Source organism: Acomys russatus, chromosome 32 (assembly GCF_903995435.1).
Source record: "Acomys russatus chromosome 32, mAcoRus1.1, whole genome shotgun sequence".
Lineage (NCBI taxonomy): Eukaryota > Metazoa > Chordata > Mammalia > Rodentia > Muridae > Acomys > Acomys russatus.
The window spans coordinates 23,675,014-23,689,086 of NC_067168.1; the positions used below are offsets into that span (position 1 = coordinate 23,675,014).

The 14,073-nt window shown below is 49.5% G+C and overlaps 1 protein-coding gene across 3 annotated transcripts in view; it reads right to left on the reverse strand.

The window, feature by feature from the left end:
• The window catches only part of Pxylp1 (2-phosphoxylose phosphatase 1), a 67,541-nt gene that overhangs the window by 22,992 nt on the left and 30,476 nt on the right, over positions 1 to 14,073 (reverse strand). For 2 of the 3 annotated variants that reach the window (XM_051140657.1, XM_051140658.1), the window contains exon 2: positions 9,861 to 9,992. In XM_051140657.1, coding sequence (XP_050996614.1) covers positions 9,861 to 9,939 — 79 coding nt within the window. In that variant the 5' untranslated portion in view covers positions 9,940 to 9,992. Of the gene's footprint in view, positions 1 to 7,836; positions 8,258 to 9,860; positions 9,993 to 14,073 lie in introns of those variants that run through there. The other variant, XM_051140659.1, reaches the window with a different exon arrangement.

Consider the following 14,073-nt stretch of genomic DNA (forward strand, 5'->3'; position numbering starts at 1 on the left):
TGGTTCTGACGGCTGAGAGGCAGCCTGGGCTGGGGAGTGCAAGGGCTCAGAAAGCAAGGCATGGGATCCAGTCCTGCCTCTGGGTGGGTATCTGTACCCCTCGACAACCTACACTAGGGTGGTGGTGGATGGCTGGAGGTCACCTGCACACAGACGATGGTAAAGGATCAAGACATGCCATTCCCACATCTGTCCTCCAGACACGCCCTATCACCCCTCTGCCACTGCCGCCACCTTATAATTTCTTAAAAGGTGTCCCCTTCAGTGTGGGATCAGAAGGGGACACGGAGTGCTGTTGTCCACAGCCCCAGAAGCACAATGAGCCAGTCTCCCCCCCACCCACCCACCCATCCCCACCCTCAGCCACCTCAACAGCAGCTGCCTTTCTAACTCTTCCAGGCATTCAGTTCACCTGAGTCAGCATCTTTTCTGAGTGGCCCTGCCTGGGGCCCCTGCCTCCGACCCGCCTCCACACTGCTCCAGTCTGTCTCTATCATCTAAAGGACTCTGGGGTTCTCTCTCTCTCATCCAGCTGCCAAGGAGTCATAATGATCTGCTCTAACAGCCAGTTCCCACAATTCCCTCGGCACTCCTCAGTCCGCAAAATTATCTTAAATGCCCTCCGCCCTGTCTCCACGCTGTACTGCTGTAATTGCCCACGAAAACCAGAACCACGCGAAAGAGCCCACGGTTCTGTCACCTGTTTTTGGTCACTTGTGTTAACGGCCGGGCTGGGTCTTGTTTTATAAGGAGAGGTGGGGAAGGGCAAAACCACATCTGAGGATCAGGAGTTTGGCTTATACAGTCAAGACATATCAAACAGTTGGACCTCAAGTTCCTTTGTGAATTTATTGAGCCACAGTATACCACCTTTTGTGTTTCCTCCATTCTAATGTTGCGTCATCATGCGCCACCAGGTATAGTTAAGTCTGGAAGTCTCTCCTATAAGCTGGCTACCCATGGTATCCAGGGGACCATGCCGAGTATGGCTCAAGGGTCTGGGGACTCAGCAAGTCAGAGCAGGCTGGAGGCCACTTACAAGCTCTCTCTCTTGACTCTTTCCCCCAGCATCTGCCACAGGAACCTAAGTTTATCAGCTACTAGAGTGCAAGGGATCCCTCAGGCTTGACCAGAACCTCACATTCCTGGGGGTAGGGGTGGGGATGGGGGTAGGGGTGGGGGGAGGACAGGGCCCACTGTGGTGTAAAGACCAGAAGACTCCAGATCACAATGAAAACTAGTAGTGACAGAGGTAGCCAGAATGGGCAGGGCAAAGAACTGCGAAAAGGACCTGGCACCCTCCCTTCTCGTGCCCTGGGTCACTTCAAAAAGGAAGTGGCACACACAAATCAGCTAACCATGTGAGACAATACAGAAACCACCAGATTCGGGCTAAAAGCGTAACACTTAGGGACAGATTTCCATTTCAGCACCTTCAAAAAAAAGTTAGCAAATTTCTCCTTTTTCAAATAAAAAGGGCCAGGCGGTGGTTGCGCACACCTTTAATCCCAGTACTCAGGAGGCAGAGGGTGGTGGACCAATGTGAGTTCAAGGCCAGCCTGGTCTATACAGTGAGTACCAAGACAGCCAAGGCTACACAGAGAAATCCTGTCTCGAAACACCAAATAAAAATTAAAAAATAAAAAGGGATCCTCACGCTTCATATGAGTAGGGGCCCATGCCAAGAGAGCCATTATCATCAAGGCAGAAAAGGAAAAAAAGAAAAAGAAAAGAGCCCATAAACTCTCCACCCAGAAAAACCCACAAAGGCTACTCTAACAGGGTGAGCAACGAGTGTCTGCCAGGGGTCAACCCTGTCCCTGGAGACTGCTCCTTGTCCCTCCAGGAGTAGTAAATATATTTCCCATGTCTTGATGGGGAATTCCTCAATCGTCCAGGCAGGCAGAGGGCAGGCTGCTCTCTGTGTCAACAAGGATAGTCTACTAAGTGGGTAAAGGTCTCGGGGTTGGGAGCCCAGCTGAGGAGGGTCAGGGGGGACTGTGTGGATGACGGCACACGCAATGCAGGTCACGCCACCCTCTGATAGCTATCCGGGGCTGGGAAGAAGCAGAACTCTTCCTGTGTTCCCATCCTTCATGACAGGGAAGAGACAAGCAGGGAGGCCGAGAGGCTGGGTACCATTTCTTAGCCACTGGTGTGAAGAAGACAGTGAGATGGACCACTGCCGGGGTCCCTGGATTTCACCCCAAGCCTTTTCTGCATTAGCTTCTCCAGGCTTGAGGTGGGCTGGTGGGCACTGGGTCCTCAGCAGAGGCGGGAGTCCCAACCCCAGGACAGTAAGGAGCGAGGTGGCACGTGGTACAGCTAGGGCACACGCACCAGCAACTCTAGCTGTCTTGGGCTCATACCATGGACTTTGCCAGCTTTTCATCAGGTGGGGTTATCTTTTTACTCTGTCTTTCTTCCCACTGGGTCTTGTGACCTGCAGGCACTCCCCAGAATTCACTGGCCAAGTGATACAATATTTTACCAACAAGCTTTGGATAGCTGGGAATCCAACCTCCCTCTCCCCCATAAACCCATATGCTCACCATAAAACGGAGCGTGTATAGATAATACTTATTGGCCTTACATAACCCTCCAAAGAATGGGGTTTATGAACCTATGTGCTGTCTGTGGAGGGCTTGACTGCTGTGCACCACTGTCACCCCTCCCCTTTATTTCCTGTCATAAAAGCTCCTGCGATAAGCAGTTTTAAACACATACCTTCTGCCCTTTCATCAAACTGTGAGAGATTCTCTTCCGTCAGAAGCAAAAAAGGAAGAGAGTAGGGAGGGAAGAGGGAAGACAGAAAAGCAAAATCAAATTAAGGAGTTTAGAAAAGAGTAATTAACAACTTGGTTAAAACCTCAGCCAGTGGCAGGGTGAGATTTGATAGACCCACAGCCTTGCTTTCAATTTCTCATTACTTTTGGATCCAGCTCACAGGAAGGGAGGGAGAAAGCCCATTGTGGAGTTCAGAGTCAAATGCAAGTTAAGTATTTCATCTGAAAACACAGAACCCAAAATGTTTCCGAATCTGTAAAGTGAGGTGTTGACATGATGGCACATGAAGAAAATCCTCACCAAGACTGTTCCGTGCTCGAGATCATGAGAAACGCTGCACAAACTGCCTGCAGGTTGCATGCATGATGTATATATGAAACACCAATGAATTTCACGTTTGGATTTGGGTTCAATCCTGTCCATTATGTATATGCAAATATCCCCCAGTCTAAAATGAGAAACACTTTGCTCCTATGCATTTCAATTAAAAATAAGAAGAAGCCAGGCATGGTGGTGCACACCTTTAATCCCAGCACTCAGGAGGCAGAGGCAGGCAGATCGCTGTGAGTTCGAGGCCAGCCTGGTCTACAAAGCGAGTCTAGGACAGCCAAGGCTACACAGAGAAACCCTGTCTCAAAACACCAAGGAAAAAAAAAAAGAATAAGAATTGTGTACTGTACATTAGCCCCTGGCTTGCTTTTAAGTTTTACGTGTGTGTGTGTGTGTGTGTGTGTGTATGTGTGTGTGTGTGTGTGCATGCGCGTGCAGGCATGTGCACATGCTAAAGTGTATATGTAGAAGTCAGAGCATAACCTGTGGAAGTTGGTGGTCTCCTTCCACCATGTGGGGTCTGAGAATCAAACTCAGGTTGTCTTGGTGGCACCTTATCGACTGAGCCACCCTCATAGGCCAGACTCCTTGTTCTCTTAAGGTCTCCATCTTTAAACCTTGGCCATGGAAACCACACAAAGATCTTCCAAATGCCCCAGTTCACACACACTGCTAGAGTTCATGCCTTCCTTCATAAAACGTACACAAGACAACGATCAGAGGATTGTCCAGTCCCCTACCTGGGTACAGGCTCCAGACTGTTCGGCAGCCAAGGAGCTTACTTTACCCAAACTTGTGCTCGGCAAGATCATGTGGTGTCATGCACACAGGCCATCAGGGACCACCATGGAATTGGCACACGGCAAGAGCTGTCCGTAAAGAGCATACAAGGCTGAGGAAGCAAGAGTCTAGACAACCAGGGAAATGTCACTGTTCCTTTCTTGGCTTCTCTATGCAGAGGCGGCTTAAATTCACGGGACTCTAACAAATGCTGTAATTCTCTTTCCCATCAGTCAGGGGACCTAACGCACTACAGGGCAGGGACGGAGTTTGGAGTCTGGAGACTACAGGAAGAGTGCTGGCTCTGCTCATAAAAAGGTACCAACAGCCGGGCTCGGTGGCGCATGCCTGTAACTTCAGCACTTCAAGAGGCAGAGGCCGGCCGAGTTCAAGGCCAGCCTGGTCTACAAATTGAGTCCAAGACAGCCAAGGCTACACAGAAAAACCCTGTCTTGGTACGCAAAGGTACCAACAGAACCACATCACCTTCTTCACAGAGCTGATTAAGCCTGGGACTCCAAGTCTGTCCTCCTGAGACCTCCCTCCTTGGCTCCTGCACAGCTCCTGTCTAAGCAGCCCCACCCAGTTTAAGCTGTCTAGTCTCCATTCTGTCCCCTGTCTCCCCAGGATCTCATCTTTGCCCTCCCCCTGTCTTTTCCCAGAAAAAAGGCACAGCTGCAGCAGCAGACTGAGCAGGATGGAACTACAGGTCTCAGGTGCCAGGGAGAACAGGCTTTTCAAACAAGAGCTGAAAGTTTATTTATGTGAGGCTGGTAAATAATTTTGAAAATCTGAAAATACCGCCTGGGCCAAACCAAACAAGTTCACAGCCTCTAAATGATCCAGCCTTCCCAGCATGGTGATGAACACAAAGCCACCAACAGTGGCTGCAGACTTAGCCTTTCCTAGGCCTTTGACCAAGATCCACACTGGTCCGGGCACTGCACCCATCTAGCCCTCAGATGCCAGCAGCCACCCGGTGCACCTCAATTCGTCACCTCACCTCTTCCTGGAGCTCTGTCCCACTTCCTTCCTTGTCGTGAGCCCTCTTCCTCCCCTCACCTATGTCCTGGACATTCTATTTCCCTCCCTCAGCTGGTCCTCTCTTCCTCCCGAGTGGAGTACTGCAGGAGACCTCTGGATGAATACACAAATGAGCAAAGCATCTAGTGACTACTCAAGCCAGACTCCTGGCTTCCAAGGTGGAGTCACTCTGCCCCCCTATAACCCCCAAGCAGCCATTAAGCCCTGTGCGCGCTGTGGCACTCCATCCGAGATTTTGCTCCCTTCCTTTCAGGGCAAATGCCTGCATCTGAGCCACCCCCAGTCTTCAACTACAAGAGTCAGAACAGCCTGAGATGCATCACCCAGTGTCACCCTCCTACCAGTTCATGCTACGTGAGTCACACGCAGTGCTGCCTCTTAACACGGATGGCTGGGCTCTGCTCCCATCACGAGTCAGATTGTGTAGGGAGGACCACAAGCATTTTTGTTCGCTTGTTTAGGAATGTGCATTTTAAACAGCATCCCAAAGGCCCTGCCGATGCAAGCACTCAGATACTCACATTCTGCAAAAAACACAACTGTGCTCCGCACTCTCCAACATGCCAGCCGCATGGTGGCGTCTCTGCCGCTGGGGCTCCCTCTTGCTCTGCCTCTGAACAGCTTCTATCTGCCAGGGACACACTTCTCTAGTGTCCTCCCCAGACAACTCCTACTCTCTCTAAAGCATGACCTCAGATGTCCCCCTGTCCTACTCTCCGCCCCCCCCCCCCCCCCCCCCCCCCCGCCAAGCATGACCTCAAATGTTCACTGACTCCCTTGGCTAGGACTCTTGTCCTCTGCCCCGGCCATACATCCATGATCTTAACTCGTGTAACACACACCAGGATTACTATGTGCCAGGCACTGTTCACATATTACATAATCCTTTACCAACTCCATCACAGTCGAGATCCCCGCTTTACTGAGAGGCAACCGAGGCCTCGAGAAGGCGAATAGGTTCGCTAAGCTCAGAAATCTGGTTATTGGCAGGGCAGGAATTTGGTTTGCAGTCAGGCTCCAGGGTCCCCACTCTGTCCATTCATCCGTGCCCTGACCCTTGCCTGCCCAGCACCACACTGCTCCTGATATACCTCCACTGGCCAGTGAGCTTCCTATGGCTCCAGAAGGGCTGAAGTCCAGCCCAGTGACAACTCATGAGTATTAGCTAAAGAACATGCTCACACAACCCTGCACTGGATCAATAATGAGAGATAAAATCAATTTAAAAAACTTTAGTGTTTACATAGAGTATACAGACACAAAATAGGATTTGGCCCAATGACCTACGTGATACTACACTCCTTAGAGAGTGCCCTTCCAGTGTGTGCTGACCGCTGTGTGGAGAATACACCACCCAAGCTACCCAGACACAGCACAGAGTCCTCAAAAGGTTCACTTCATGCCTGGTGCAAATGTATCTCTGTGTCCATCTGGGTCACACACAACAGGCCAATGCCTCTTGCAGAAAGGATGCTTCAGACACTAAAGACAACACTGGCTTTCACTGCTGCAGATGAACCCTACTGTGGTCCACTGAGGCCTTGCCCAAGAGTGTGCCTCCCAGATATAAGTGCCATATACACCATGAAGATGAACTGTCAGCCAATGTACACTGATTAAAAGCAAATAAATGGGTGGCAAATTTCAAGTTTTCTTTCACCAAATAGCTGAGGTAACCTAAGTGTTGACTACCTTCTGAGATGCCAAAATACCACGATCGTGCACTCTGGTAGGATCTTGGTTCGCTTACAGACTTACAGTCAGCATGCTTCTGTGGGCCAATGGTTTTCCCAAAAGCTCTCAGCTCTCAATCTTGTAGAACAATAATAGTTGCATTTTACAGAAGAAAACAGTTGCTGTCATGAGCCAGGGGCTTTCCAAAAAGTCTACGTCCCCAGCCCAACTTTGCAAAGGTGTAGCAGGCAACTAAGAGGCTTCCACGAGCCAAGGGCTTTCCAGAAATGTGTATTCTTACACCAACTCTGCAAATTATGATGATGAGCTGTCTTACAGAGGACGATGCCGAGCACAGGCTGCCTAATGAGGAAGCTAACACGCAAGTCAAGGCCACAGTCTCAGAGCCTCTGTGTGCCTGTCACACCATAATGTGGGGAAAGCCATTGAGAACGTGGAGAAACGAGCACAAAATACACGGCGAAGAAACACAGCAAAGAGGAATGAATAATGGATGACTATAAATGGGCAAAAAAAATCAGAAACAAATGATTCAGATGTCTTCAAACCCTAATAATCTTTCCATGTCATAACATAAGATCCTAGGATTTGAGAAGTTATTTTCTCACGGTACACATTTCAACGTTAAGGAATTAAAAAAGAAAAACCTCAAGTAACTTTCGTAAGGACCTTCAGCATATGTAAGCCGTTAGTATTATGGAAGATGGACACGCGTTGAGAAGCTATGAGAAGCTATGTCAGCCCCTCCCCCACTCCCTCTACCTCTACAACGCTGAGCACACCATGTACCTAACAGTACGTGCAGTCTGACTACTCGTGCTCTCTGCCCACAGGAAGACAGGCCTGTTTAAACAATCCCATTTCTCAATCCTAGCCCATGTCAACAGGTTTCCATGTCCAAAGCATTGACAAGATGTAGTGAGACACACAATAGTTTCAGAAAATGAAACCATACCATTTACATAAAGCACACCACGAAATTATAGTTGATGACTTTCCAAAATTTGTCAAAAGGAGCAATAAAGAAAATGCCTGTGTATTTTTAGGGTAAGAACAAAGCATGAGTCCATCAATCTTTGTTTTGTAAACCAATGAAGTCTCTTACACTATAATAATAAGCAATCAATAAAACAACCAAATCAATAAAGCAACTAAGTGCTATTTCTACAAAAACAGGCACGTTCCAAAGTTGCCGTTTACCTAGAAGGAGCAAGACAGCACGGACGTCCATTTCTTCAGCTTTCTGAACTGAAATGGTCCTCCAGAAAAAAGAGCTCTGGGGCCAGTCAGGCCAATTTATTCTGCAAAACTTTCCTTAAAAAAGTGCGGCTGAAAAGAGGCCCTCCTAACACAGACGAACATTCAGAAGCACACAAGCCAGACACACAGGGCCATTCAGTGCCACACAGGCCAGCTCATGCGAGAGCTGCCTGAGGAACACAAGTCAGCCACAGTCACCTCTCACAACCCGCATGGGGCTCAGGAGAAAAACTCCAGGCTGACTGCAGGTCCCACCTCCTTCACTGAAGGATGGAAAATTTCCAATGAAAAACTAGGAACAATGAAACCACTGAAAGCCAAGCCCCACTCTTTGGAAAGGATTTCTATTTCTGCAGGTCATTGGCCATCTGCAGTATTTTTGCACATCTATGGTCACCTCATCTTGACCACTTCCAATATTGGAAGGATGAAGTAAGTATTTTTAAGCTTCTTCGTGGTTAGAATAGCCTGTCACATGCACAGAGGTGAGCCTAGCCATGCACCACCCTGGAGGTAAATCAGGCGAGCCTGCTCGAAGCTCTCTTTCTTCAAACCACCCGTTTCAGATGCCAAGTCTTCCCGACACTCGTCTGCACTCACAGCATCCCACTTACTGAGCCACCTGCTCCTCTTTCTGACACTCCAAGTGAGACAGAAATGCCACCTCCCCCACAGAGCTCCTGGGGGGGTGACAAACACTCGTCTCCCACCCATCGGGGTGAGGTGGTAAAACAGAGAAGCCAGGTGACAGCAAACACACAGTGCTCAGCATTGCATCAGCGCCTCCTCAAGTTCTCAGTACACAGAATCCAAGGAAAGGAAAATGCTTTTAGAGTGGACGCAGATTCGTTCATTTGTTCGTTCGTTCATTCATTCATTCAAGAGACGTCCACTCTGTACTGGGCACGTGGGCTCCTGAGATACACACAGAGAAGTGGCCCATGCAGGGTGGATGGGTGAGCACCGGGAAAGGCTGGTTCTTTGCAGAAGTCCAAGCACGTGGTGGGGGGGGGGGGTGGGGGTTGGGGTGGGGAGCGCAGGAACACAGGGGACAGTGGGCCACCACTGAAGGACTGCAGTCAATAAGATACTAGGGCAGGATTGGAGCTCCAGGATAGCCCCTATCATGACAAGTGTGGGGAGCACAGATTTGGGGTACAATGTACACATAAGGATCCAAGATCCCACCGGGGTGGAAATCCAGGATATCCAGGGAGGAATGAGGCCTCACCAGAGAGTCCTTACTTCGCTACCTGGGACCTCCCATGTGCAGCCTCTGCCACCCAGGGGCCAGAGTTCAGACCAGTGACCTAATCTCCCCAGCCTGTCCTGAACTACTCCAGCCCCAACGGTGACCGAACATAAAATGGCCACTCAGTCCTCCAGGAACCAAATGGCTTTGCTCAGCATGAGAAATCAAGATGGCCCCTCTCTACCTTGGGGATGGAATTTGATGAAGCCTATGGGAATTAAAAAGCAGTTTAGAATGGACGCACGGGTTCAGAGACTATCACGAGGCTGCCTAGGAGACTGAGAAGGGAGGATCATCGGTTCGGACTAGAGTAAGACCTGTTTAAGACTCTTGCTTGCTGGGGCTGGAGAGGTGGCTCAGCGGTTAAGAGCACTGGCCACTCTTCCAAAAGACCCAGGTTCAACTTCTAGCACCCACATGGCAGCTCACAACTGTCCGCCACTCCAGTTCCAGGGGATCTGACATCCACTCACATACATACAAGCAGGCAGAATACCAATGTACATAAAATAAAAATAACCGAATCATTAAAAAGAAGACTCCTGCTTGCAACCATTCACCATGAGCAGCGACAATGACGAAGCTCTGGGGGTGTCCTTGCTGACAATGACGAAGCTCTGGGGGTGTCCTTGCTGCCCACAAGCCCAGCCCCTGAGTTCCACAGTGAAGCCATCTACCTTCATTGAACCCTAAACACCCCTCTGTTACTTACAGAACTGTAGGCTGAGGCTCAGGAAAGCCAGCAGCCCAGCCAGGGCCAGCAGCACCAGGAAGCGATTGCGGTGAAGCATTATTGTCTGTTCTACGTTCTTGTCATGGCTTCACCTCCAGTCGGGAACCTGTCCTGCAGAGAAAAACAAAGGCCAGGAGTGAATGCTCAAGGACAAAGCAAAGTCTGTCACCTGGAAGTAATCCGGTTAGCCTTCCCTGGCGGGGAGGCATGAACCCCAGTGGCAGAACACCACTAGCTCTCTAGGTCTCTGCCCAAGTGAGAACACTCTTCCAAGCGAAAGGGGTCCTCTAGCACTTCCCTTATCTGCCGTCAGCAGCTGAGGAGGCTGTTTAGAGCTGTGACATTCCAGAGAGGAGTGCAAAGCGTGTTCACTGGGCATGTAGAATCACACACAACAAACCCTGCACATGGACCAGCTTGCCCCATTATAACCTCAAACACTTTAAATCTTCAACCCTTGATGAACTGTTCGTCACAGTTGACCTTGACTTTACATCACCATCTGGGTATCAGCCGTTGCAATATGTCCCATAATACTGCTTTTAGGGATGCTGGGTATGCCCCTATACTAACCAGTCCCATCAGAGGTGTGGCCCGTTGCAGACCACTGGGCCTCTCGGTTACAGTCTGGGGTCTTCCTGCAGCTCCCCTCCTCCACTCTAACTTCTAACCACATGAAAACTGTGCAACACAACGTTTACTTTTTTTTTTTTTTTTAACTGAGTAAGATCCTTCATTTTCTATCCATGAAAACAAAGGGTACTGTAATTTTATTCTGTCGACCTTGCACATGAGGTTTTATTATTTGTGTTTGGTGTGTATGTGTGTGTGGGTGTGCGGGTACGCGTGCATGTACCACAGTGTGCCTGGGCAGGTCAGAAGACAACTTTGTAGACTCAGTTCTTTTTTTTTCCATTTTTCCATGGGTCCTGGAAATTGAACCCAGGTCACCAGGCTCACTTTACCTGCTGGTACATCCCCCAGCATATTAGGCTTATTTTCTGGTTCTCACTGAAGTTTTAGGTAGAACCCAGAAACCGTATTCTCCTTAGAAAACATTCTTAAGATTCTAACAATAAGATTATAACAGCTATTACAAACCTAAGTCTTTCCTCTCTTCAAATGCAATCTCCCACAGATCCCAGTTAGACAAAAATCAGACAGAAGCTCACCTGCCGATGGGAAGATGGCGTGACGGAATGTACCAGGGGCCACCCAACCGCTCACTGGGGTGAGGTGCATGTCATGTAAACTGGTTCAGTAAGCTACTTTATGAAAAACTACATCAGCTGGGAGTGAGGCCGGAGCCACAGACAAGCACCCTCTGCTCCCCATCCTCTCCCCCACAGCCCTGCACTACTCTTTTAGGAGGAGACCTGTCAGAATTTTATTTACCAAGGGGGGGGTAACTTTTGCTAAAAGACATTATTAAAATACACAGACACAAATTAAGATAGACGGCAAAGTGGAGCAGCAGCACCCCTCGCCCGTCCTGGACTCGCTTTGTAGACCAGGCTGGCCTCGAACTCACAGCGATCCGCCTGCCTCTGCCTCCCGAGTGCTGGGATTAAAGCCGTGCACCACCACACCCAGCAGAACCAGAGTCTTCTAACTGCTCACAGCCGTCCATTTCTATTCACCAAGGACGGTGCAAACTGGTGCCACGTGTGCCCCAAACCGTTGCCTTACTTGCACTCTGCCGGGTTGGCATGTGCCGTTCTGATGCATGAACAGGAACTGAACTTGTGAGTGGGAAGTTGGTAAGTGGTGGTGCCGGGGTGTGAGGGGAGGCCTCTGGGGCTCTGGAGTTCTTTCTTGCGGGCTGCTGTGTCTCCTTCAACATCTACACACTGTCCCTTGGCACCTAGTCTTTCCCGACTGGATTTATTCTATCAGTGATCCAATGCAGTGACTCTGAGGTCTGAGGGTTTTGTTTTGTTTTGTTTTGTTTTCCCATTTTTGTTTGTCTTTAAAGAAAAACAAAAACAGGGTATCACCATGTAGCCCAGGCTAGCCTTAAAATCCACTTGCTTCACTCATCCACCACTCAAGCCTCGGTGATCCTTTTGATTTGGTGAGGGAGGGGGCAAGTATAGACTGTGGGATGGGAAGAGAGGCTTAGAGCATCTTTGGATCATCAAACGAAATGAGATCTTCACAGTTTGCCGTCTTCTTTGGTAGCTGGTGTCGTCTTGGAACATTCTCCTCCTCCTCTACATGGCCGTTTTCTAGAGCTTCTGCCTGGGAGGCAGCACTGGGGAACTTCCCGCACTCTACAGTTAGAAGGTCCTACAGGCCTGACTTCCTAATGATGCCATCACAGGGCCCGGTGCTGTAGGGTCTGACACATCACAAGCCTGGTGACGGAGGCTAACCACTTAGCCTCCCCAAGGCAGTTTCTCATCTGGAAATTTGGACTAATCACCTCAGGGTGCTGTGTGGACCAGATTCAGGGCGAAATCTACTCCCTGGCATGAAGGAGATTGGCATTCTAGAGAGGGTGGCTCTCAAGAGCTGTCGGACCTACTCACTTTGCAACTGACTCCTTCCTCTTGGGAAACAATTTAGGACCAAGTTTCTTGACCTGTTCGTTCGTTCATTCATTCATTCATTCATTTTGGCTCCTGTTAGATAGGTGAATACTCAGTATTCTTGGGTTCTTATCCACAGCTTTCCCTCTGCAGCTCTGCCTCAAATCTGGTCTTCAGGTCTTTCACTCTAGGTCTGGACTCTCACTGGCCCATGAAAATTATCCTTGATTCTTGGGTCCAGATGGCATCTCTTGCTCCAGTACTGACCAGGCTAGACCTGCCTTTTGGTTGTCCCATGTTTGCGTGTAGGGACAATGAATAGCTTTCTCTGGCTTCTGGGCTCTACCTGGCCTGTCACTAACTTTCTGTCCCCAGCCCCTTGGAGGATTTCCCACCTCAGAGATTGGCAGAACAGGCTGCTAGAACTGCTGCGTGCATCCTACAGTTTTTCTTGACGCTGACTTTTCCTAAGGAACTCACTACAGTGTGGCTCGGGTAGGCATCAGGTAGCAGTAGCAGTTACTTGCTGAGCTAAATCCAGGTTTGCAGCCGAATACATTCCTTACAGCAACGGCTTGGTGCTTGTTCTGTATCCATGCACTGATGCCCCATGCTCCCAAATAGATGCCCAGTTTAGCCAAGAGATTTGTTTTGGATAATGGGAAAATAGCAGATGGGGTGCACGTCGGACCTTGAAATGCACTGGGGATGGGTTCTGAGAGGATTTACAGGCTTATCTGCTGGAGGATGACAGACCACGTGGAACCAACAGAAACAGCCCCTACCAAGGCCTTCCCCAAACAACCAGCCTGCCAGTCATCATGAATGAGGGTAGCCTAGACTATCCAGCCAAGCCAGGAGACATTACTAGCGGAATCTGCACAGACCAGAGGAAACCCACATGACTGCTGAGTTTTGGGAACCTGACACAAAGCGAAAGCTAATGGATAGAAAAGAGGGAAAAAAAATGTTTTGCATCTTTACCAGAAAACACAAACCAGGATCTGTACCCCCACAAGGCCACCCTCCACTACCAAAAACACAAACTAGGATCCGTACCCCCACAAGGCCACCCTCCATCTTGTCCATATTCCTCAACTTGCTGAATGCTTTTTGAAAAAGAGACTGTATTTAGGCTCAGACAGAAAATATAGGGGGAATGCTGGGCTACCCAGATGGCTAGGCTTGTTTCAGTTTGCAGCTTCTAATCTCTGGACTGCTGTCATTTCTCGCCTACCCTGACTTTACAGTGGGAACACACCCCTTGTTTCTTTTATGCCACCCCACCCCACCCCATCCCATGTTTCTGTGCCCTAACCGACTCTCCAGCAACGCCAGACTCTTGTCTGTTGCACCTGTGCTGGGTCACATCCTCAAGCTCTGCACACAGGCCAGCTGGAGGACGACGCATGACATCTCCTGGGGTCCATTTCCTTCTCTGGAAGGCACAGAAACTATGCTTAGTTTTTAAAAATGGCTAAGAAATGTTGACAGGACCCCAAATCTACAGGGATTTGAAGACAGTGGTTTACATCTGTAACTAAGACGCCAAAGGGTCAGTGTGTGCTTGTCGGTGGGTAATGGCCGTGGCACAGTTCTGCCTCCGCAGGTGTTCCCTGCCAGAGACACTCCTTCAGTCGATGGGAACTCTAATGGAATGG